Source organism: Phalacrocorax carbo, chromosome 2 (assembly GCF_963921805.1).
Source record: "Phalacrocorax carbo chromosome 2, bPhaCar2.1, whole genome shotgun sequence".
Lineage (NCBI taxonomy): Eukaryota > Metazoa > Chordata > Aves > Suliformes > Phalacrocoracidae > Phalacrocorax > Phalacrocorax carbo.
Window position 1 is genome coordinate 91,090,053 of NC_087514.1, and position 24,545 is coordinate 91,114,597.

At 39.6% G+C, this 24,545-nt stretch overlaps 1 protein-coding gene across 2 annotated transcripts in view; it reads right to left on the reverse strand.

Moving 5' to 3' along the window:
- Nucleotides 1-24,545, reverse strand: part of PIGN (phosphatidylinositol glycan anchor biosynthesis class N) — a 107,993-nt gene that overhangs the window by 58,749 nt on the left and 24,699 nt on the right. For both annotated transcript variants that reach the window (XM_064443450.1, XM_064443451.1), the window contains 7 exons: nt 18,926-19,050; nt 17,539-17,669; nt 13,609-13,725; nt 8,721-8,761; nt 6,711-6,770; nt 5,549-5,641; nt 3,616-3,671 (listed from right to left, as the gene is read on the reverse strand). In XM_064443450.1, the coding sequence (XP_064299520.1) occupies nt 3,616-3,671; nt 5,549-5,641; nt 6,711-6,770; nt 8,721-8,761; nt 13,609-13,725; nt 17,539-17,669; nt 18,926-19,050 (623 nt within the window). The remainder of the gene's footprint in view (nt 1-3,615; nt 3,672-5,548; nt 5,642-6,710; nt 6,771-8,720; nt 8,762-13,608; nt 13,726-17,538; nt 17,670-18,925; nt 19,051-24,545) is intronic.

Sequence of the window (24,545 nt, forward strand, 5' to 3'; positions counted from 1 at the left end):
GCTCCTCCCATCTTACTGTGAGGCACCAGAACCTGAACAGCTAGAAGCACAGTCTTCCCTGAAAGCACTGTATAGACCAGGCATATACAAAAGGACTCCTGTGCTTTTGTGTAATTTCATATCTTAAATCTCTTGTACCTGTTGGGATAATCAGATTGCATTAATTGGTTAAAAGGATTTTAGTGCAACACTGATGTCCCACCCACTCAACTCACTACACTGCCTCCTGCTACATCTTTTACTGTACTCTCCCAATCCAGATATTCCAGCTTTGGGAATGCTTTTGCCACAGTAGCATCTGGCCCCTTGGCACACTCCTCTTTGAACTGTGCCAGCTCGGCAGTTGCCGTAAGGTACATCAAATGGTCAGAAAACTAAGAAGATAGCTCTCTGTGCTGGACATCAGTTTTCCTATGTCAGTAACCTTCAGATTTGTCCTCACTCTTCCTTCAAAGCACCTGGCATCTTGGTCCCTGCTTTTCTTACCCATAAAGGTCAAAGGATTGTGCCTTTGTCTCAGAATCCTGATAAGCAAAGCCTCTGATTTTGCTATGCAAATAATTTTTGAAAACATGTCTTTCATAGCTGGGGAAAAAAATGTAGGGAGTGGAAGAAAGTGCGAAGGAAACTCATTTAAGACTGTAAATCCCTTCAGGTATCCAACTGGAACTGCAGATAAGCATTCTCAACAAGTATTCAATATCAGCAAGGGACACTGTTCTGCTCTTGCGCATTCATTTTCCTGGGAGCAGGTTGTGCACCTTGCCTTGCAGAGTCAGCAGACACTTGCAGCTGAGCTCCTTCTGAAAAATATTCTCAAGAGTTTCACAGGTAGCCTCAAGATATGCTTTTACACAGATTTGTTCTTTGATGAAGGCACTTTGACAAAATGAAAATGGCATTACTGGCAGCCAGGCACATCCTTATTAACAGATACAGCTATCCAAATTCTAACCTGCCTTAAACCTGGTCAAGTAGACACTACTGAAGTTCCTATCACACAACACAAAGATCAGCTCCATCCTCATCATCATTATACACCTGACATGGATTTCAGAGAGAGATGCAATTTAGATCCAAGTAGGAAAGGACACATGTCTAATGGCCTCCTTCATTCCCTGTCAGCCACACTTCTACTAGGGATGAGATTCCCTGTGGAAATCAGAAGCCTCATATCAGTTCAGGATACTTTCTCCATTGCCACCATTGTGTAAATAAGGAGTAAAAATTAGGCTCTTTTTATATCTGTTATATATATACACTTTTTTTTACTTGTGTGTATATATATGAACTAGCCTAATTTTTTTGGTGCAATATATTCAACATACAACTCAAACACTAGTTTTTAAGTCACTGCATCTGAAGGTCAAAAACAGGTTTCTAGTCACTTGGTAATAAAATATCTGAAATCCAAGCTCAGAAACAGAATTTTCCCCTCGACTATTAAAGCAAAACTTTTTAATGCTATTTCTGGCTTAAAAATTAAGTTGAGGTTTTTGTTAAGTTGTAGTTTCTACAGAAGACATCATTTGTGAACATACTGTACCCCCCAGATAAATACATCTTCAATAGTAATTGTATCAACTTCTCTGAAACCAGAATGTCTCAAGCTGACATTTTAGATTCAGATTTCTTCTGGAATTCATATCTACATTTCTGTTACACATAATCACACAGAATCACAGAATGGTAGGGGCTGGAAGGGACCTCTGGAGATCATGTTGTCCAACCGCCCTGCTTGAGCAGGCACACCCAGAGCAGGGGGCACAGTCCAAATAGCATATAGCTATGCACAAATGCAATCTCCATACCATTACCAATAATTCTGAAATGTAACACAGTATACCAAGATATTTCCTGCTCCAGACACAGGAGTAAGCTATCCCCAACTTTGCCTTTTTAACTTCTCCTGAAAAAGGTAGAGTAACTGTACCCTTCAATACCTTTTTATCTACCACCAGAAAAACAGCGTCGCAGTAAAGCCAGCAAAAGGGGGTACATGCCTTTCCCTCAGTATCTGATTCAAGAAAAAGTTGTTTGAAGAACAGATGAGGGTTGCTTTACACCACAGAATCAGATCAAGACCTGCAGCTCAGACTTGGGTTCACTGCTCACACACAGTCATGTGAAGGAGGGGACAGATCTGTAGACAGATCATGTCAAAAACTACCTCAGGTTTTCCTTCAATTCCTGCAAGCTGGAGCACTAGGAAGTTACTCAACTGCTTTAAAATAAGTTAGTGTTCAGCCATTTCAGCCCAGCTATTAGTAACTGGTAGGACAAGGACCCTTGGTTGATTCTCAGACATGGGCCAAGTTTTGAAAGTCAAGGAGAGCAGTGAAGACTAATTAGAATCTGGCCAAATTCCCATCCCTCCCTGCCAGCACACCAATCAGTAAGGCAATCAATAACACTTCATTCCTTTAAAGATAAGTTTAGCATTTAGGAAAACACATCCTATTTTGCAGAATGAGTCTTACTTCTTGGAGAAGGGTAAAATTTAAACAAGAGCTGTGAAATCAAATTAGTCTTCCCCACAGAATCAAGGATGACTGACCATACTTTCCATATGACATTTTTGTTCCATGTGGATCAGTAAATTCTTTGATAATGCACCTGTCACTCTTAATTAGAATTTGATCTAAAACATTCATTATGTGCCCAAGATTGACATGACTTGTGTCTCAGAGAGTGTCTTGAACCTTTCCTGTTGAAGAAGCTATTGGTATAAAATAACATAGTAAATTTCTGTTCAGAAATACAGTAATCTTATTTAGCATTTAAATGTACTTCATAGGAAGTGATTAAAATACTTTTTATTGCTCCTATGACTTAAATATCTTAATATCAGTTTGATTTCTCAAAGGAAAACAGCTTCTCTTGGAGACAAAGTGTTTTTGGAGCACTCAACAAACTGAAAGCTGAACTGAAGAGTATCACACGCACCATAGCAAAGCTTTCAAAAACCTTTCACAGGGAAAGAAAAAGGAAAAAGCAGTTTAATTGGATAATACTGAAGGATGAGTGGGTCAGTAACTGCTCCATACACTACAGCACAGAGCTTGCAGAAACACAGATCACACTACAGAGACTCCTTCACAGCCCTGGAAACACTAACTCTAGCCAGCACAAATTTTAAAGATTTTGAGCTTCTTTTCTGGATGCAAGGTATTTTTTTGTTTGTTTTCATTAGAATTTAAGTCACAGAAGAAACACTTCTTAGTCCAACTTCTACATATACATAAACAAGTACAGACTGTATTTCCTGACCCTATAGGGACTTACCTCTCCCTAATGCTAAAAGAACATAGCAAAAAAAGAAGTCAATGAAAATTACCATGCAGTCTATATATAGCTATATTGTCAAAAAGCTTAGGCAAATAACCCTTAATGGAAAAATTAAATGTAAGGAATTGATTTAAAAAAAAATAATCTCTTCTAATCAGAATTTTAAAATAGAAGTTGATTGCATAGAGTTCTAGTGCAAAGTTTCATAGTCAGATAAACACTATCATTTTAAAAAGACTGAAGAGACAGAATTTGTGTTGTTGCATCTCACTGAAATACCAAAGTGGTAAGACAATCAGGTAAAACATACACAGTTTTTACACTTACTTAAATGGTGTGAACAGAAATGACAGTGTGGTTTCCTTTTTCTGATTCATCTTAACCTGCATTGAAAAAAGCATTAAATTGTTATATACAAATTGCAACAAGACTGAAGTTGTATCAGGAATTAAACTAAAAAAAATCATCACAGAAGAGTTCTAAGGCTTTGTAAAAGGAATGAAATCACGCTGTCGATACATTGTCCAGGAAACTGGGTGTTAACTCTTCTGAGGTCCTGGAAACCAAGAACTGCTCTAAGGTAAAATAAACCACTCCCCACCCAGCAACTTTCACAGAAGGACTTCTACAGTTTGCAGGATAAAGGGAAGATACAGCTAAAAGTGCTACCAGACTCCAGTAACAATGTCCCTCGATGAAACTTGTATTCTTTATGCCAAATGGCAACTAGCACACTGCGGTGACACTGCCAAAGCAATGGCATTAGATCGATTAACCTGCCCATGGATACAAATAGAAGGTTTTGATTCTATCAGAGCCACTTTGCCCAAGGCCCTTCAGAACATCTTTAAGGCCTCCCGCAGCAGCCTGACTTGAGTCTGTCCGTCGGCATAAAGTGCAGACAGGAACTTTCTAGGCACACTGCTCCCAAAACCTGACAGCTTGAAGTAGCAACCCCCACATCTCATCCTATCCACCCAAGGCAACATCCTCTCCAGGGAGTACAAACTGCGGTCAGGTCAGTCCATCATAGGAAAAGTAAAAACCCACTTGGTATGTCTAAGCCAGTGCACTACTGCTTCAGCAGAGAACCACAAAGGAAATTCACACATGATCCTTCCAAAACAATGCTAGAAACAAGCCAGCCAACAAGAAAATAGATAATTTAGCACTACAAAATGACAGAATAAAAATAAACTTGAAAAGAAAGACCAGAACTTTTTCTTCTTTTAAATAATCCCTGAAACACCAATTTAACTGAAAGAGACCTGAGTCACATCCTTAAATCTTAGAGCAGAGGTCTTCCAACTGTGGAGGTTGTACCAGCACACTTCAACTTCACAGCCAGGCAGCCACTTACCCTGCTACATGCCAGCTTTTCACCACAGATTTGGAAGCTACTCTGCTGCTGACACTGCCAACCTGGTACCCACAAAAACTACATTTGGGAATGTGGCATTCAAGGGATGGAAGCTGCTGATGGTGCTAGTCTCTTGAAGATACTCTCATGCTAGCTCCTTGTTCCGCCACCATCACACAGATTTCCCAATAGGGCAACAGTTTTCCACTCCATGAAGCTGAGAGAGAGAAGATGGTTTTCCCTCAGGGCATTTATATGTCTTGCCAAAACTGAGATTCTTGGATTTGGGACCGTTTTGTTCCACAGTTGAAAAGCACCTAGTGAAACATAACGTTTTTTTTTTTGTTTGGACCACATATGTGTTCTTATAATATGATAATATCTGATATTAGATGAATCAAGACAGAGAAGCCAGAGATGAACACTTGCAGAGCAAAACAACAGATATGACAGCATTAGCTAAAAGTTAATTAGGCCACTAATTTAATCTCTTTAATGGACAGGTGCCTGTTACCTTTTTGATCTGTTTGTGTACTGATCCTGACTTAGAGCCTTGCTTCCCAGCCCCTGTTGCAAAGGCAATATTTTCCTTTTCAGGTATCAGAACTCAGATTCTACCTACATACTGCAAGTAAGTTTACGTTAATATCGATAAACATCAAAAGAATAAAGAAAAAAAGTTACTCATTCTTCTTACAAAAAAGGTGTTTATTACAGTCTTTCAAACTCCTTCAGACATGGCTCACAGCTAGTCAATCAACATCACCCAGCATGTGCATTCAGTTTTAGTCCTTTGAATTACAGCATGCTATATACAGCATACATCCTAGTATAATTATTTTACACATGGCAACAACTATTATTCAAAGAAATATTCTTCTTTACCATATGTTTAGTTACCTTAAATTGCTCTAGAATCTGAACAGCATTGGTAAACATGCTCTCTGCTTTGAAATGGGCACTGTTGTTCAGATATTCAAGAGGCAGAGTTCCCTGGGGAAGAAAAATATACACATACAGAAATTTAAATAAAGAAATAGGAATTTCTCTAACTGAATGGCAGGCCAAATGAGCCATAAGAATACTTGAAATTACCACTGAAATAACTACTGTAACTCCTTTGAAAATACTCTTCTCACATTATTTCTCAACATTACAGGGTCTGTTCATAATATCCCCACTCCTACCGAAATGCAAAGAAGAAAAATAACTGAAGTCATTACTGAATTATATACTATGCATTAATACATCCTCAATTTTAATCAGAAGCCATTTTTGAAACACCTAAAAGTCTTCCATCCAAAGACTTCCCTGTGCCTGACTCACCCAGTACCCATGATGGGAAAGTGAGCAGTTCCTGTGCCACCCCATGCTGGGCAGCTTTCCTTGCATGACCAGCAGCAAGTGCGGGACATGGGGACAGAAGTTGGGACAGAGTCTCCAGAAGAAATACTTCAAAAAATGTGCTGTAAGTAGGTGTTTTAAAACTGAAACAAGCAGCATGAAAGCACACTAATGTATTGTCATTTGTTAATTAGATATTTGAGAGACAACTTTTGGACCATGTAACAATACACAAAGGAAATTCAATGAAAAAGCCATCTCACAGTGAGGGCCCTCACTGTTCACTAAATTAGAGGAACAAGATACCATCTGAAGGAAGTACACTAGTTTAAACAAGAAATAATTAAACATTGAATTGCAGGAACCAACTTGTTTACAGGCTCAGCTTTTATGATCAAAATCAAGTGTTATTCAAACCATATTGCCTTTTCACCATCCTTAAAAACCAAAATAACAAAAAACCTCATGTAGCTCAAGAGTATAAAGCTGCAGATTATAAAAGGATCAGCTGCCTTTCCAATTGAAAGCACTATACAATATATAAAAAGATTGAGTTTATGCTCCAAACTGAAGACATAAATCTAAAACTACAAGCAGTCTCCATAACCTATAGCAGTTTTCCAAATTTATAACCTTTCCCCTTACACGCCTCAAGCCTTGTCCCCAACACCTTTGCGAGCAGATTTCTATAATACTGAAAAATGTTTGTACTACTTACCACAGAATTCAGGGGGAAAGGCACTCCGATAAGGGAAGCCATCAGCGGTGCAACATCAGCCTGTGCAAACAGAAGCATCCCCATTTTAAGATAGTCCCAGCTTCTAGAGCTAATAAACTCAGCTTAATTTTAACATATCTGCATTTGCAAAAGTAAGTGGTGTAATACTGTGAAGTTATGACAGCAAAACTCTTTTATAGTATCCTTTTAGTTTCCAGTAGTCATGATGGCATGATTAGATTCAAAATCTGAGGCTCTACTACTGGTAAATCTTCAAAACTTCATTTAGTTTGAAAAACAAATATAAAACCCCACAGTATTTATTCACAGGAATTCAGCACCTCCTTCACTGCACTCGGAGGCATACGATTTTTTATGACTATTTATACCACAGAAAGAACTAATTTCACATTTACAGTTTTAAGCAGTACACTGAATATACTGCTTTTCACATCACTCCTTATCCCCTGTTTCCACAGTGCCAGTTACTCATCTTCTCCCCTTCAGAGGGGGAGTCTGCACCTTTACTCATGTCCCAGTCAGCCCTCATGAAGGCTCCTCAGTCTACACCAAGGCTTCTCATAAAATGTTACGATTACCTTCTACTTGTGATGATAAACACTGGCTCTCACCAAGTTTATATTTTCCTTTAATATAAAACTATGCACCAAAATTCCTTGGTTTTCCAGCATAAATCTGAAGATACTATACTGAAGCCACAGGCACTGCTCCAGCCTCAGATGCACTGTGCAGAAGGAGACCTGAAGCCATTATTTGTACAGGATAATTATTTGTAGAAGATAATGATGATGATCATGATAATAATATACATGCAGTATAATAGTAAGCAAAAGTCTAATGTGCTATTTTTACCCATAGTCCCACACATACTACAGGACAAAAGCTCGTCTCTGGGGACTCCATTACCCAGAACAAAGCAACACTCAAGACACTTGTATACGGTCCCAAAATAACATCCCCGTAACTCCTGCCAACCTTGAGAGAAAAATTCACCTCTAATTTTATACCAGGGCTTTGCTGAAAGCAGCTGTTCCATAAGATTCCCAACTTCAAACTTCTAGCACAAATTTAATTCCCTTGTCTGAGCAGGTTTGGAGTCTGTTATTCATATATTGGGTTTCACAGGATGTCAGGAAGTAAGACGCAAACAGGCTTCAGGTGCACCATTATCATCATGGTTTTAGCAAACTTAACCCTTGATGCTAGATCAGCCAAGTCATCCACCTTTTTTTCTTCCTTTACAGTACAAATTGTCTAAATTGCTAAATGGCTAGGCCATAAATCACAGGCCGTGTTGAAAAAACCCACAGTTTAACAGTATAGCAAGAATTGGTTTTGATTCAAGAATGATAGCAACTTCTGGAAAAAGTGACAACATACAGGCATTGAAATACATAGCTCTGAAAAAAACTACACTGAACACACACTTAAGTGTAGCAAAAAGCATACAGCTGATGCTCACTAACTTGGGAAACATGGTCATCAGACCATGCTTTCTTTGTGTTTAGCTGGGCACCTTCATAGGAGATACCGAGGACATAGCAACTGTTCTGGAGACAAGCTTACAAGTAGAAAGTAGACAGAAAGCATCACAAATTACTTCTGAAGGTTTGCAAAAGCAAATCCTACTCTGAAAACACATTAGGTGCCATTCAAGTTACTTTCAGATAATGCACTGAGTTTTCAGGGAGTATCTGGCATATTGTACTGCACTCTTTCTACAATGGTGTATGATCACATAACTAAAAATGGTGTGATAATGCATCTTCAGGAAGAGAAGCAGTACATAACTGCCACATGTGATAACAAGCAATTTAAACCTCTTCAGTATGGGTGCAGTTCTTGCAACTCTCTAACATTTAAGTAACATGTTCCACGGAAATGCTGCATCAGTGCAATCACCCATGCAAATTTCACCAGTTTAAATCACACAAAAATCCTAATTTAAGGTGAAAATTTATGAGCTATTAGATTAGGTATGTTTGATACCTGATTGACATCCAGCCTCTTCAAGTTCTCCAGCTTCCATTCTGCAAGAAATAACAGACCATATAAAGAGCTAATCTACACAGATTTGAAAGGGATAATTCAGTTAATATTTAATGTCTTGTTGCTGTTCTCCATAAAGTGTTGTTACTAAAGAAAATTATAATTTGGCTGTAGGATGCTAGCTGAAGAAGGGTTACAGATGGAACTCAACAGGCAGAAACAATCAAATACATTCATTTCGGTTCACATTTTCTTTTACCCATCACTATAAATTCCTGCCTGCAATTGTGACCCAGACCAGTTGAAGAAAGTCCAAGGTTTTAGTTTTTTTCTGTACAGTACAGAAAGGGAAGAAAACACATTAGATGCTATTCAAATTACTCGAATACAGGACTTATATAAGTCCTGTGCTAACTATAAGATTCAAACTCAGGTATAGGAGAAGGGCTGTGTAAATCTCTTCAATAGTTTTTAAAAAAGGTTAACCCAAGGTTCCCAGAATACTGGTACAGAGTGGTACAAACACACTTCATGACTACCATAAGCAATACCAGCCAGGAGCAAGCTCAAGGGAAAAGTTCAATGATTTAGTAATCGGAACAACTACAATGAAGGCAGAGACAAAGCCAAGTGTACAAGCCCCTAAAGGTGCTGTGCGTCACATAAAGAGCTGATTCAAAACCGTATTTTCCTGCTCTCCATTAGCCTCTAAGGAAATAAAGAGGAAATTGCCTGTTTTCTTTGGGGGTCAAGAGTTATTTAAAAACAAAGTTTAGCAGCGTTTGGGGGTTTTTTTCATGTCTTTTCCTAATGTTTAAATTCACTGCCCCACTACCCGCAGAAATAATATAAGCAGGAAAGAGAACAACAGAAAGACCCCAAAACACTCAAAAAAAGATGATATGCAGCCTTTTTTCATTCAAACTTTAAAAAAAATCAGATACACAAGAAGACATGACAGGGGCTGAAACAGATTTGCCAATACAGTACTTAAAATACAGTCAATGACCTACCTAGAGCAGATCTCAAGTACAGCAGTAAAGACAATGGGGGCACCTACCCTTAACTTGGGAACCAAACTTAATGGTAGCAACAGGGGCACAGCCACCTTCCTCAGCACACACAGAAAGCTAAATGGGCCAGTCATCGCTCTGCTAGCGCTGCCTGCCAAAATGACGCTGCAGAAACAGCACAGATGGAAGCAGGAGTCCACCTAGCACCTCAGACCATTGACAGTATAGTCACGTTGCCCAAAATTATCCTTTAGGTTTATGTGAAGTAGAAGTTTAAACGTACCAGAAACAGGCTTCATGAAAGACACCGGTAAACCATTGCTGAAAGGTCTGACTCAACCTCATTAATTTTCTCCAAACATGCATTTAATTCCTAGACCATACCACCCTTCCTCCATCTTCCGATACACCCTGTCTGTGCCAGACCCAAACCTGTCTCAGCTGAAAATAGCCTGAGACAGGAAACATCCACATTTGCAGTACTGTATGTACCAAACTTATTTTCAGCAATTAGTCCATACTACTGCTAGCTTTGGGGGCCTGAGCACAGGTCCACTGTTATCTGGTCCCAAGAGCACCCTGAAGAGCAGCCATGAACCTTAACAGCAGTGAGATATATAATTATAGTGAGTTCCCATGACAACGCAGGTGAAGTATCAGCATTAATCATGAAACTGTTAAACTCACACCAAAATGAACAAGTTCGCTTCCTTTTGCTTCCCAAAAGGAAGCATGTTTGTATTTCTAGAGACATATCATAGAAATATGGTGAGAGTCTATAAATGCATTGTTTTCCTTTAAACAACATTTTCCAATGAAAAATGTTGGAAAACCGTCTACACACACACAATGTGCTTAAGGTAGGAAGAAACTGTAGCTCTGCTAGAGAAATATCTAGCTTTGTCAGAAGTTTTTACATCTCTACTTTCCCTACTCAGAAACTGCCAAAAGGCACAGAATTGAAGACATCTGCTTTGGACCAGGAGCTGTAAGACACTGAGCCCTGACAAGGAGCTCCTGAGGACCAAGACACACCTGCAGACCAGCCGGACCGGGCTGTACTCCCAGGAGTGAGGCATCTTAGGTGTACGTGCCTGCCCACGCCATTTTATTATTCCAGCTCACTGCCTAGGTTTCCTGTACAGTGTTTAGCACAGTTTTCCACCTACTTGATAAGAGGTTTGTTTTGGGGGTTTGGTTTTTTTTTTTTTTTTACTTTATGCTGCCCTGCTTTTACTGCAGCCTGCCAGGCAGTCAGATGCAAACAGTCCAGGGAAACATTCAAGAAGACGCTGAGGCTACATGAACCAAAGTTAATCTCACATGAAACATCACCGAAGCAAAAACAGCGAAGGGGTACATTGAGCTCCCTCAGCCATAGCAAAGCAGGCTGAGCCCCCTCCAAAACAGTGATGTGTATAGGTGAAAACAACCATCCCACAGCCTTCTGCTGCAGACAGTGCAAAGTGCCTTTGCTTACAAACTTCTCTGTACTTGTGCCCAAGGCCACACAGCAGGGCCTGCACTGAGGAGCTAGAGAGCAGCTCTGTATTTGCTTTCTTTCAGAAGAAGCATCAAGCCAATGGCCAAACGGGTAATACTACAAGTCACCCACACGATGCGAGGCTGCCATCACAAATCTTTCCAAGATGATTGCATGGCCAGGCCTGAGGGAAGGCAGAGTACAGGTGAAGTGACTGATGAAGAGAAAGCTGTCATTCCAGAGCAGATGTTTTGCCCTCTGGCCATCCAAGGAGCACATTAATCTTTCCATGACAAACTGAACAGACTAAGTCCTGCCTGTTGGCGCTGCCTTTGGGGGTATCGGCGCTTGATGGCAATCATGAGAAGAGAGACAATTCACTGAGCTGCCTACAGCCTGCTTGCACTGAACAGAGAATAATAAATTTGTCAGCATTAGAAATATTCTGCTGTTTCCATGAACGCTTAACTCAGAGAAATTAGGAAGGATTGTCAACAGATGCAAGAACTTGAACACTGGTGCTTGCAATCCTAAATATAAAGTCAGACACCCGCATACATCAGTGACACAGCAGTCTTGAAAAAGCTCCCCTCTCCTGCACACAGTCTCAGCTGCATCTGCATGGAGCAGGAAAGGCAAATTCAAATAACTTTTCAAGAGATCTCTTTTAAACATCTTTTCTTTCATATGTTAGCTTTGTGAAAATATCTGGGATTGTAACTTAATGACGTAGCTGAACTATATTGACCTGACAAAGTGCCGCGTTCCATTTCAATAACAATTTTTTTTTTTACTTTTAAGTTACATAGCCTACTAGAAGCTACTAGAAGTACTACCACAGAGAAAATAGTCACTTTTTAAGGTACTTATTACTCAAATAGAGATGCAAACTCACAAGATACTCAGAGACTCAAATCTAACAGAGATTATCCCTGGCAATTAAGAACCTGTATAGGTGGTGTCCAAACAGACCAACAACATGCTCGACAGCTGGAAAGCTGCAGAGCAAGTCCAGAACAAAGGGAGGAGTTTCTGATGTTTCCTTTGGGGTATTTGTTTTTTTGTCTTGTTGTTGTTGTTTGTTTTTTTAACAATAAGAAGGAAAATATGAAGCAGGCACAGCAGGGTGCAGAAACATTCCCTCCTTTAATAAAATACACATTTCCTAACAGATGACAACCAAAAAGCTTTCCCTATTGTGTACCTGGAAATCAGCTCAATACTCATCTTTTCTGAAATGCTCTCACACAATTTTCATCATTACTTGAAGTCAAACACTGAGGTTCATACTAAAGCTGGTGAGAATCAAGGGAACTGACAGCTGCAAAAATCAGCTATTACAGATCAACCCTTAGGGACATCAAGTATCCTTAGAAGTCTAGCAGATCAGCCCCCACAGACACCAAATCACTTGGTTTTACTGGTCTTTATTTTTTATTCTACAACTAATTTTCAGTGTTATTAGAGATGTCATCATTTTATAGCAGCAGTTAATCACAAAGAGTGAAATGTTAGCATGGCCTATGACTGAGAAGTCCTGTTTATTTAATCTGTTACCAAACACCTTCTCAAGAGCAGGGTGGGGTTAAAACCTCAGGGCTGAAGTAATTTTTGCCTCTTTTCTCTTCTCTAATGTAGCTTGACAAACAATCCACTAAAATAGAAGGTCATTAATTCATTGATCACGAGTAACAACCTGAGAAATTCAAGGCATCTTAAGAAACAGAGCAGGCTACAAGAGTAGGGCACATGAAAGAGGAAGAGCTTGCACAGTTTAATCACACATGGTTCTAGAAATCCAATCATATTTCAGTAAACCAGTATGTATTAGATTGTATATTTGAAATATTAAAAATTAATTATTTTAAAAAATATTTACTCCTCTTAAATAAATTACAAAGGAGAAAAATAACAGTAAAGTGTCACACTTTTTCACTGAGAAAGACTGTTTACATTTCTACACCACTCACAAGGATGTGAGTGAGACAAGACAGCCCCTGGAAAATCCCCAGGGTTGTACTGTGAAGCTAGAAAAGAGTCTCAGGACATGTCAAACTTATCATGTTTCTGTACACATAGCTCTTAACCTCTGGGAGTCTTCTTAAGAATTCAGTCTCCTCCGGAAATAAGTTTTAGGAGTGTGAATAGCCTCCTGTCCCCAGAGAGAAAAAGTCTTCAATTCCATGATTAGAAAAGAAAACCAACTCTGATACTATGTACCCAATTTTTAATATGTTCCATAGGCATGTCCTGTCACCTTTTCTTTCCACACCACACAAAGCAAGTCATAATTACTGTAATGGAACAGAAGTCAGTGAAGATCCACAGGTATAATGGTTAAACACATCCCTTTCCACCAAAATCTCGCACTTCAGTTTTATATTTTACCTACCTTTCAAATAATTGTCTTCAAACAACTGGGATGTGACTTTCTGTGGATAATTCACCCCAGCACCCCAAACAATCAGTGGTGTTAAAGTTTCTGAGGGATGACCAGCTCCATGGGATCCTAAGATACACCAAACCAGAAAGTGTAAACTTTAAAACACATGATGTAAAAACAAATAAAACCCCTCTCTATATATATATGCACACATGTACTAACTTCTTACAGTATGTACACTAAAATCATGTTACAGACAACCTATTCCAGCTTCGTAGCTTATTTTTATGCCACTAACAACGAAGGCTGAATTCAAGTTGCAAGTTGGGAAATTGGTACCACTTAAGTCAAGCCTATAAAGATATAAACTTTGTGTATTAAAACCCCAAACTGTTAACATATAGAAACCGAAGTATTTGAAAGCCTCAAGGTGTAGAGGAGTTACCTGCTCAAAACATGTGCATGTACTTATCCTGAATATCCCATGGAAACCAGGGACAGTTGATTTGAGTGAAATTAGGCAAGTGCCCCGCCACCCCCCTTCCCCCCAAAAGATCATATAGAACTGATCTCTGGTCCCCAAATAAGGATTAGACTTCCATTTCAAAACCAGAAGACAATATGTATTGCAACTGTCATCCTTTCCCCAGTGATCCAAGTTCATTCTTAAGGTTTTAAAGCCTGGTAGCACACTCCTTCAAAATTGATAAAACATGACTTACTTCCCCAGGGAAATTAATTCCTTCCAGATTAACATATCAGCTGCCAAAAGGAGGAAGCTTTAAAACTATGACGTCTCAACAGCAGCTGCACTGAGGCAGAAGCCACACAAGCTTGAAAGAAACACTGGTCTTTGAACTCAGTGGGTGAGGTACCACAGCAGTGAGATAACCCAGTCTCAAAGGGAATGACATTGTTATACAAACTCCATGCTGGTCACTGAATGGTCTACAAGATAATACATTTTCCTTCTATTTGCATAGGCACACTCTCCTCTGTGTGTGTGTGTGTGTGTGTGCATATATACATTTTAATAATTACCAAGGACAGAGACTAACACATTGGTTTAAAGACAGCTTTTTTAAAAAAAAACCAAAAACCCCAAAACAACCAAAACAACAAAAACAAAACCCAACAAAACACACCCAAAAGAAAACCCAGAAACAAACCCACAAAAAAGAAAACAGAATTGGGTATGAAATTGGGAACAGCATTGAGGGTGTACAACAATCACTATGGCAGAGCTGAAGAACCAGCTTTGATTTCTTTAAACAGCCCTAAGCTTAAGAACACACAGGTCTGGCAATAAGATTTCAATATTCACAAACCCCTTGGAAGGCACTCTCTGGGCTCAAAAGCAGCAACAACTGCTGCTCTTTACGGAGCTTGGGAAAAGAGCAGATGGAGAGAGCACCTCCTCCATCTTCCAGGCATCAGTTCTTTCTTTCTATTGCAGGAGGCAAGTGCAATTTTTGGTAAGCTTTCATCCTAGCCAAGCTACGATCTCCATCAGCATTTTACTGAGACTCTGCCTCCATGAATACTTTAAAGTAGATGCAGCTGAGAGAGGCAGCTGTATCCACCCTTTCCTATTGTAAGAACCAGGTTTCAGCCTGATCTGAATTATAAGAGGGGGAAAGAAAAATATTTGATTTTCAGCAGGGTCAGTTGCCTGTTCCACCCCTCAGCACCCTCCAAACACACCTTTTCAGGGGAAAGGGAAGGAAAGGGTGCTGCTGTTTAGTTTTCTGTTCTCTGGTCCAGTTTACAACACAGTAGTACTTGTGCCAGGATGGTAGCAGGAAGAAGTGGCCAAGGTGAGGGTGGGTGTGGGACCACCTATGTTGGTGGTCATAAGTTCCATCCAAGATCAGCTTAAAGCAAAATCAGAGTCAGACTGAGAAAGCAAGTGATTTTATTGGTCTTTGCCAACCACCACAGTTTCTTTGGCCATGTCCTCTTCCCTATTAGGTCCTCACATCCTTTTAATTTTCAATTTGTTTTAAAACTAGTACACATCCCATTCTGCAAATAACCACTGAAAGACTGCAGCAGTTGCTGATACTACAAGCTCAAATAAAAAAAATACTGAACTAGCCCTCACACTGCTGGCTATGGGCTGGAGCATCATCTCTGGGTTTGCTCTTAGACTCACTAAAATAAATTTTGAAGTTCATCTTCTGGCAGAAGATCAAGCTTCTTCTTCAAGACAGAAAGAGATGACAGAAAACTATGAGAGACCAGTGGTTCTCAAAGTCTGAAGAGTTACTTCTACCACCTTTTATTCCCCCTTCAAAGGATCCAGTACATAATGAGAACACCCCACAGTACATTCTGGCAGCAAGGAAGGCCTACAGCACCCCGGGCTGCGTTGACAGGAGCATGGTCCAGGGAATGTATTATCCTCCTCTACCTGGTACCTGTGACACAACCTCTAGACATTGGATCCAGTGTTGGGCCTCTCCAGTACAAGACAGACATCAACCATCTGCAATGAACTCAGTGGGGGACCCCCAAACTGATCACGGGAGCACTTGTCCTGTGAGGAGAGAGGCTGAGGGACTGGGACTTGTTCAGCCCAGAGAAGAAGTGGCTTTGGTGAGGATGTAACAGAGCTCCCACCTGTATCCCACTGCAAGTGGGTTTGTGAGAGGATGGAGTCAGGGTCTCACTGCAATGCATGGTGGGAAGATGACAGAGAACAGGCATAAGTTGAAGGAAAAAAGAAAAAAAAAAAAAAGGAGGTTCAGATTGCAGATAAAGAAAACCTTTTCCCCTCCATGAGGACAGGCAAGAAGCGGAGCAGGCTGCCCAAAGGGGTTGTACAGACCCCATCCTTCGAAGTTTTAAAGGCCCTGCCGGATAAAGCCCAAGCAACTGCTGTGTCTGATCCCAAAGCTGATACTGCTCTGAGTAGCTGAGTAGGTGGTTGGACCTCCTGAGGTCCCGATGATCATATATATTAAAAATATATCCATATATATATACAGAAACACTTCCCTTATAAAAATTAATAAATTATTACTAGAAGCAAACAAAAAAATATGCTAGAATTAAAATTTTATTGCAAGTGCAGTCAGCTCAACAGTAAACAATATTCAAAACAGACTATTTTGCAAATAGGCAGATGGTAATTATGCTGATTTTTAATAAATATATTCATATTTGTAATCTCTGATGACAGAAAAGGTCTGCATCCCGTCCATTTAAGAAGTTTAGGATTCATACACAGAATAAGATGCTGAATTTTGCCAAGACCACGCCAGAAGCACCCTTGGTTCAAAAGTATCACAATTAGGGGTTAACTAACACACAGTATTGGAAGAGGCACTTATCACTTTCATTGGCTGCATGCAAGGACAGGAGTGTTCTTAAAATTCTTGGAAAAAAAAAAAAAAAAAGGAGGAAAAAAATTGTCTAAATGAGTTCACCACTGTAAACTCTTCTCATCTGCCCTTAATCTATTTATGCCAAAACTGCCTCAAGTCATTCGGCCGCTGAGGTCATGCCCTTCACAAGTGCCCTCTGTGGGCACCAGCCTGACTGGCCACCCACCTCAGTCTCCTTTCTGTACTCCCAGAAGTACTGAGACTTACCTAGTCTCCAGTACCACCCTACTTCTAGAAAGATCACACAGCAGTCCCATCCTTTCTGCTGTGCCAGAAGGCCAAAATAAGGAAGAAGTTCCTCTCCCATCCCCTGAAGTTTTTCCACCAGCTCATGAATAGATTTGCCACCTTTTCCAGGTGGTTCAGAGCACCAAAGTGAAAACTATCTCCCATATGGGCTGGAACAAGACCAGCTTTGCTGTTGGCAGCCATATAACAAAATCTCCTCCTGCTTGGGCTAGTTTTCTCCAGGGAGGCTCTGACAAGGTGGCAATCGCATTCCACATACTCACCCACAAACTCACCTGACTCAACATTTAAAGAGACTCACCCCAATCTGTCATTCCATGGTCAGAAGTTAAAATAAATGCAGTTTTCCCATCGTTTCCATAGAAATTGTCAATCATCGAAACAATTTCTTTTACACCCTCATCAACTTTTTTAATATTCTCCTTGTATTCTCTAGGAAAAATAAGAAAAAAAATGTTAGATTCGTGGTAGCTCTCACACTTGGTATAAAGCAAGTTATCCATGGTCATAATGCCCAATCCTTTCATTATAAATAGCTTTATTCTCTACAGAGCTCCAAGCTAACAAAGGGCATCCTAGATGTAAAATCTCTCTTCCTCTAACTCTTGTGTGAGATACTAAATTATCACACCACAGTTTGAGGGTTCCTGAAACTAGTCTCAAACTGATGTTTACTTATATTTCAAATCTGACCTGTCCTTGATTAAAGACTATAATTTAGTCACTCACAGCTATCACGCAAGTTCAGGAGAACACCAAAACTAAGGAATTTTGGAAAACTGAAATGCCTTAAATTTTAAGTTTCAAAAATTACTTTAAGTCAGTAACTAAACAGCAAAGAAAGATCTGGCCAGGCAGGGACTGTTTTTAGAAGATTCACAGATCAGCACAGATCCCAGAGTATTGTAGAATAGAAGCTAAACCAAAAATGTGTATATTTTTAGAGAAGGTGAGCACAATTAACTTTCAGCCAACTAATTTTCCATTTGTTGCTGTTGCTAAAGTCAATTTTAAAACTATCTTCAAAAAAATCAAACCAAAAAGAACATGAGACATACAGCAAATATGAATTTTGGAATAATGCAGGAAAGCAGAGCAAGTATTTCAAAAGTATGTGAGGAAAAGAAAGACATAATAGCCTATGCTCAAAGCATGTGAGGAAATGAAAAGAAAGTTCTCAAAAAATGCACTTCAAGATAAATTGGTGATGAGTCCTGTTAATCTAAACTCTTCTCTTTGTTCAAGTGTCCTAAGGAAAGCTAAAACATAATGCTCAAATTCGCAGCCATTACTCCCAAGCTTACTATTGTCTATAAATTCAACCATACTATTTCAGCCATAGGGAATCTGAGAACTGTTTCCATTTTATATTTAAAACTGCAGTTTCCTACGTATCCTCTAGGTTATGTGTTGACTATAACTAAGATCATCTTCCAAAAATCAGACTTGAAGTACAGGAGTATAACCACGGACAGTGTATATGGCAAAAATCACTTCTACAGAGGACACCTTGAAAACAAAACACCCCAGAAAATTCAGAACATAAGTAATCACAGTGACATACGTGACCTATTGTAGAAACCCTCAAGACTACAAGTCTTATTTCAGGCTTCATAAATAGCACTGGTAGAAAAGTTACTGTATGCATTTAAAACTAATAAGAAAGATATGCTTAGTCTCTCAATTACCTTGAGTTTGGACGATGAGCATGTCCATTTGTGTCTATGCCTAGCAAATGCAGGAACAAAACCACTTTCTCTTCATTCAGTGCAGAGAACAACGTTTGATTACTTCTAGAAGAATTAAAGAAGCTCTGTATGGAATAAACCATTAAAATATTCGTCTGAGTACAACAGAAAAAGATGATAGGCAGCCTATTAAAACTAAAATGCAGCTGTTTTCATGTCAAAATACTAGTAATTACTAGAGTTATGAAAGAGAAAAATGAGTTGTTTCCCAATTTACTTCTTGGAGGATAACAACCATTAATATAGTCAGTCCAAAGTGTCAGCCTAAGACAGGCAACACTCCTGAAGTTTAGGGGTCTTTTTGTTTGCTTCTGTGTTTTTTAAATGTTATTTGGGTTTATTTAGGCAGAAATACCAGTAACTGTGTATCACTCATCCCTTCTTTGCCTCCTATGTAATCACAACTATGCACCATTCCAAGGTCCACTTACACCTTTATATTTCCATGATTTATCAATTTCAAGCTAGAAGTAAAGGTCCCAAATACTCTTGCTTCAGAAGCAGGTTCTGCAGGACCAAGACACCAAGCTACAACTTGTTTGCAGAAACCAAATTAAAACAGAACAAAACAAGACATGCTTTGCAAATACATGAACTACAGAACATACATCTGCCTTGCACATGTTCTACTTAAGCACCCCTGAGGCAGATGCCAGGGGGGAATTTCCCCCACAGACTGAGTCTTGACATGGCTATTCTGTGTTAGACCAGCCATATTACAGCAATGCAAAATGCGGGCAGACAGCTATTCCAGCATGATCTCCTTAGCAATAGCACTGCCCAAGGAAACAAAGTTGGGTAGGGTTTTAGTGTAAAGAGCATCCAGAGGACCTTTCAGTACACTAATATAAAGGAAAGTGTCTTTGAATTTCACACAAGAGTGCAGGGAAAATGCTGGTTAAAGCCAGTGAACCATTTCCGCCACCAAAGACAGAGCAGTCCACCACATACCTGTGACAGCGGTGGAGCCCTTAAAAACTAAAGCTCATACCCTGTGTAAACGATAGTCACTGTACCCAGAGGAAGACCAAACTGGCAGCAAGAATATTATTGTAAGCTGTGTCAGGAAACCATGCCAGTACACAATTCCACCTCTTTTCCCCCTCTGAATATACACAATTCGCAGGGACTAACATTTGCACATCTCAACTTCAGCTCTTGTCCAAACAAAATCATGACCCAAGTCCAGATATATTTTAAATAAGGATACAAGAACAAAATCCAGTCACACTCAATAGCAATATAATTATTTCTACAGAGATTTCAATTTCCCACCAGGGTCTGTCCACCTGCACATATCTGACAGCTAACTGAAGAAGCCTTCCAGAGCACACCACTAGTTTGCAGGATTCAGTTTTCTTATTTTTAATTAAATAAAAGGAAACAACATACAAAACAGACAAACAGGAAACTGCCAAAATGAAACCCTAAAATGTAGATCAATATTAGAAGGCAGCTATTTTTCTATCACAAACTGATTAAGTGAAAAGAAAAAAAAAAATCACAAGGAAGGCAAGGCCTGAGCTTGTCCTCGCTCACCAGACGAGCTCCCATGACGCACCCAGACTACCCCATTCCCCCAGCCACCTTGTAACCCAGCGCAGCAGCAGCCAGAAGAGATCACCAAACCTCTGGCTAATTAAGAACAAAATGACAAAAGGAAGATAAGTGTAACCTAAGACTTCTCCCAGAGCAAATAGCAAGCTTCATCCCATGGAACATTTTTAAATGGTCTACTAGATAAATGAATGAAGGAATAAATAAATAAATAAAACCACAAAACAAAACACACAGCAAACAGGAAGATCACCACAAGGAGTTACCTTAGGCTGAGAAAGGTGGTGAGTTGGTAAGCAGGACATCAAACGGTAGGGGCAAAAAGTACTTCACCTTGCTCTGGATGTTGCCAAATTCTTTGCTCAGCACTACCCTTGTATCTTCTTGTGGCCTGCTAAAGGCCTCTTCTTTTTGGTACTCAGTATTCACAAAACTTGAGGCCCACCACCACTGAACACTAGTTTCTGAGCCACCGTTATAGGTTAACTATATCTTTCTGTCAATCTTTTTTTGTTTCCCTTTTATTTGCTCTATGCAGTAATATTACCGTCTTCATATATTCAAGCCAAACACCACTAAGAATTTTCAGGGATGGGTGTAAACAAAGAGGCTGAGAGAACTCAGTTTTTCCAGTCTCAAGAAGATCAGCTAAATGCTGTCCACAACCAGCTAATGGGAGGGTGAAGGGAAGATTAAGCCAGAACGCTCAGAGGGCCTTGGTGATGGGACAAGGGGAAACCCACAATTTGAAATGTGGGAAATTCCAGTAAGAGACTTAAAAATTATTTTTAAACCATAACTGTAGCCATATATTGGAACAGGTGCTCAAGAGGTTCTTGAATTTTTGCCCTTGAAGATGCTCAGACCTTGACTGGGCAAGGCCTAAGCAGCCTGCTCTAACTAGACCTCTTTCATGCAGGGAGTTGGACTCGATGACCACTGCAGCTTTCTTCCAACCTTCTTTTTCTATGATTCTAGCAACTTCTCTATGGTTTTCCAGCAACTAACAAAAAATAATGCCCTGGCTACAACCAATATGAAATTTAGTAAAATCAGTGAGAAGTTTTCCATTAAAACATTCACAGTGAACTGTAAAGTTAATTATAATACTAATTAAAATATTACAAGAAAAGTTTGGTTACGACTGTGTGTAATCTTCTAGTATCATCTCCTTCACTGGATGGAAGAAAACAAAGAAGAAGAAAAAAAACTACCTAGAAGATCTAGCAGATACATGATTTACTGATGTCTGAACAAGATATGGACTCCATAGATGTTTAACAGAAGTTGTTGGGAACCGTTTGTTCCCCCAGAGCCCCCCATGGAAGCATGATCCTTTAACTGACCTGATAAACTGTTTCTGACTGCATGGATGCACAGGGAGAAAGAGACCAAACAAATCTCCTTTCACAAGGCTCCTTCATACATGAATCGAGGACAGCTTAATTAAATTGGCTGATTAAAGCTGTGCACACTGATTTGTGCTCATGTGAGAGTTTAAATAGTTATACCATTTTTCAGATGTAAAATAAATGTACAAAGGCAGGACAAAGATGTACACACCAGGTTTATACGAGTTGAGCATGCTCATGCACAAGACTCCTACACACATTTAAAATAAATCATTCAACCATTGTCCTGCTAGTTAGAGCAGAGCTATCTGTATTGAAATCCACATCAGGTCACGGCACTGTCTACAGAGCTTCAAAGTTTAAAATCATTCAGTTCTGGACTCCAACCCCCACCCTGCGCAGAAGGGACAGTCTGAAGGCTTGGTCTGGCCTTCTTCCAGCAGAAAAGGGCCAAAGAAAGAATGAGGTACTGTGTTCAAAATGAGGGGGGGGGGGGGGGGGGGGGAAGTTTGCCATCTGCACCATTTAAGTCAAAAGACATCAACTGAATACCTTGAGTATATCCTACCCTGCAGTCATAATAAATTGTGGTTAGACCATTACTGTGACTCATCTCCAAGACTGTTTGAGTTCCTGGAATTTTAATCATTTTACCCTAAAAAAAGAGTTAAATCTGATAAAACTGTTTTTTCACAGAACACCTAAAAAAATATCAGAAATGCATTAAAAAGACCATTTTCCCCCATTAGTTCACCTGGACTTTCAGTATTTCGCTCCCTAATTTTTCTTTAGCACAGACTCAAACTATGATCTAGGTAAAGGTTATTTAACTGAGAATCATTGGACCACACCACATTAAATTATACTCAGTTCCTTAATTATTTTGAAGGTTTCTAAGACATAAAACTGAAAACAAAAAAAAAAAATTCCCACAGTCAATCAACTCTATGGCCATCTGGATCTCGAAGCCACTCCCAAGCTATTACCACACATTAAAATCACTGAGTTTTAACCCAGCTGCAGATAAAAACCCCACCCAGTCTAGTCTACACTCAATTTTGTTTGTCCCAAGAAAGAGCTGGGATCACTTTGTACCACAAGCAGACATGACAGGCACTATCAAGTAGCATATATTTTTAACTCCACTCATGATTTAAGCCATCTGCTTCTGATCCATACAAATGAAAACTAGTCAGGGTTTCACACCTCCTAACCAACTGAGTTATCGTTAGTTACCGCTTTTTAAGAGAACAAGCAAATTCAGGGTGCCAGCACAAACATTAGTTAGCCCTTCTCCATCTTATCCCCATCTTTTCTGGGGCAGAGGGAGCCACAAGTGGCCCTCATGATGCTTGGGACCTACTGACTACACAGTAGAGAAGGAGTACACATTAGTGTCTTATTTCCTAAAGCGGCAGAAATCCAGAGACCACTTTGCACAACACAGAGTTAAACAATATGTTGTTAAATACTGGAGATACAACTCTAAGGCAAAAAAACCCCACCAAACAACAACAACAAAAAAAAACAGTAGGCAAAGCAGAATTTAGATTCCATCAAATTGTCATTGTTACTTTATATAAAACCTCACCAGCATAGCTGAGGGTTGTCTGAGTTATAATAGCAGAGTGACCTCACTTTCAGTCAGCCTTAAGTTTCACAGTTCTGACGCAATCACTGATGTGTAATTGAAGAGATGATTAGTGGAATGAGTGTTTTACACCAGTCAATCGAGTCCTATCCATTCACAGTATGAAATTTAGATGAGCAAAATAAGTCTTTAAAGTAATGGTGCTTGTAGCAAGGAAAAAGTAATCAGTAATGACATATATATTAAACACACTATTATAGTTTGAAAGAAGACATACCATTAGGTGTTTCGAAGCAAAAGAAAGGTAGTACCACCCTCACATAGCTGTGCAGCTCCAAATGACAGCAGGGTGCAACTTTTAGACAACAGCTACTCAAGTGTAGTTGACAGCCTAATACGATTTGTATTACATTGATATGCATTACAACACGCAACCTGGCACAGGTGCACATTCAGGGAGAGGATGACAGTTAGAAAAAAAACATATTTTCACCTGCAAACTCAGAAAACCATTCCCTTTGAAAATCAGCAAACTATAATGAACTTTTCCACCCTACATCACCATTTAAAGCAGACCCACTGTTGGCTTCGGAATATAGATGCTGATTTGATTTATTGATTTATTTGGGCTTATTTTTTGTTTGATTTGATTTATGCTGGTTAGCTAATGTTAATGCATACAGACCAGAGATCTTGTGGAAAAGGTTTTATTAAGTTTTAAACGCCATTAACATTGTTATGAGATCCAGAAAGCAACTCATCTAATTGCTCCACTGATATAGATATTTACACACCAATATTTACCCACTATCAGCATTTCTTAATCCAGGACCAGTGAGGTAGCATAGATTAACGTGAATATAGGAATTAAGGAATAATCAGAAACTATGCACCTTGGACTATTAATACTTAGAGCGACAGCATCACAGAAAACAAAAGTCACAAACCAGCACTGACCCAAGTCCGCTGAGCAGAGTGCCATGTGAACAAGTTATACTGCTCCAGGACCTAAGTTGCCTCCACTCACCACATACCCACCTCCCCACCCCCTAGCCCCCCG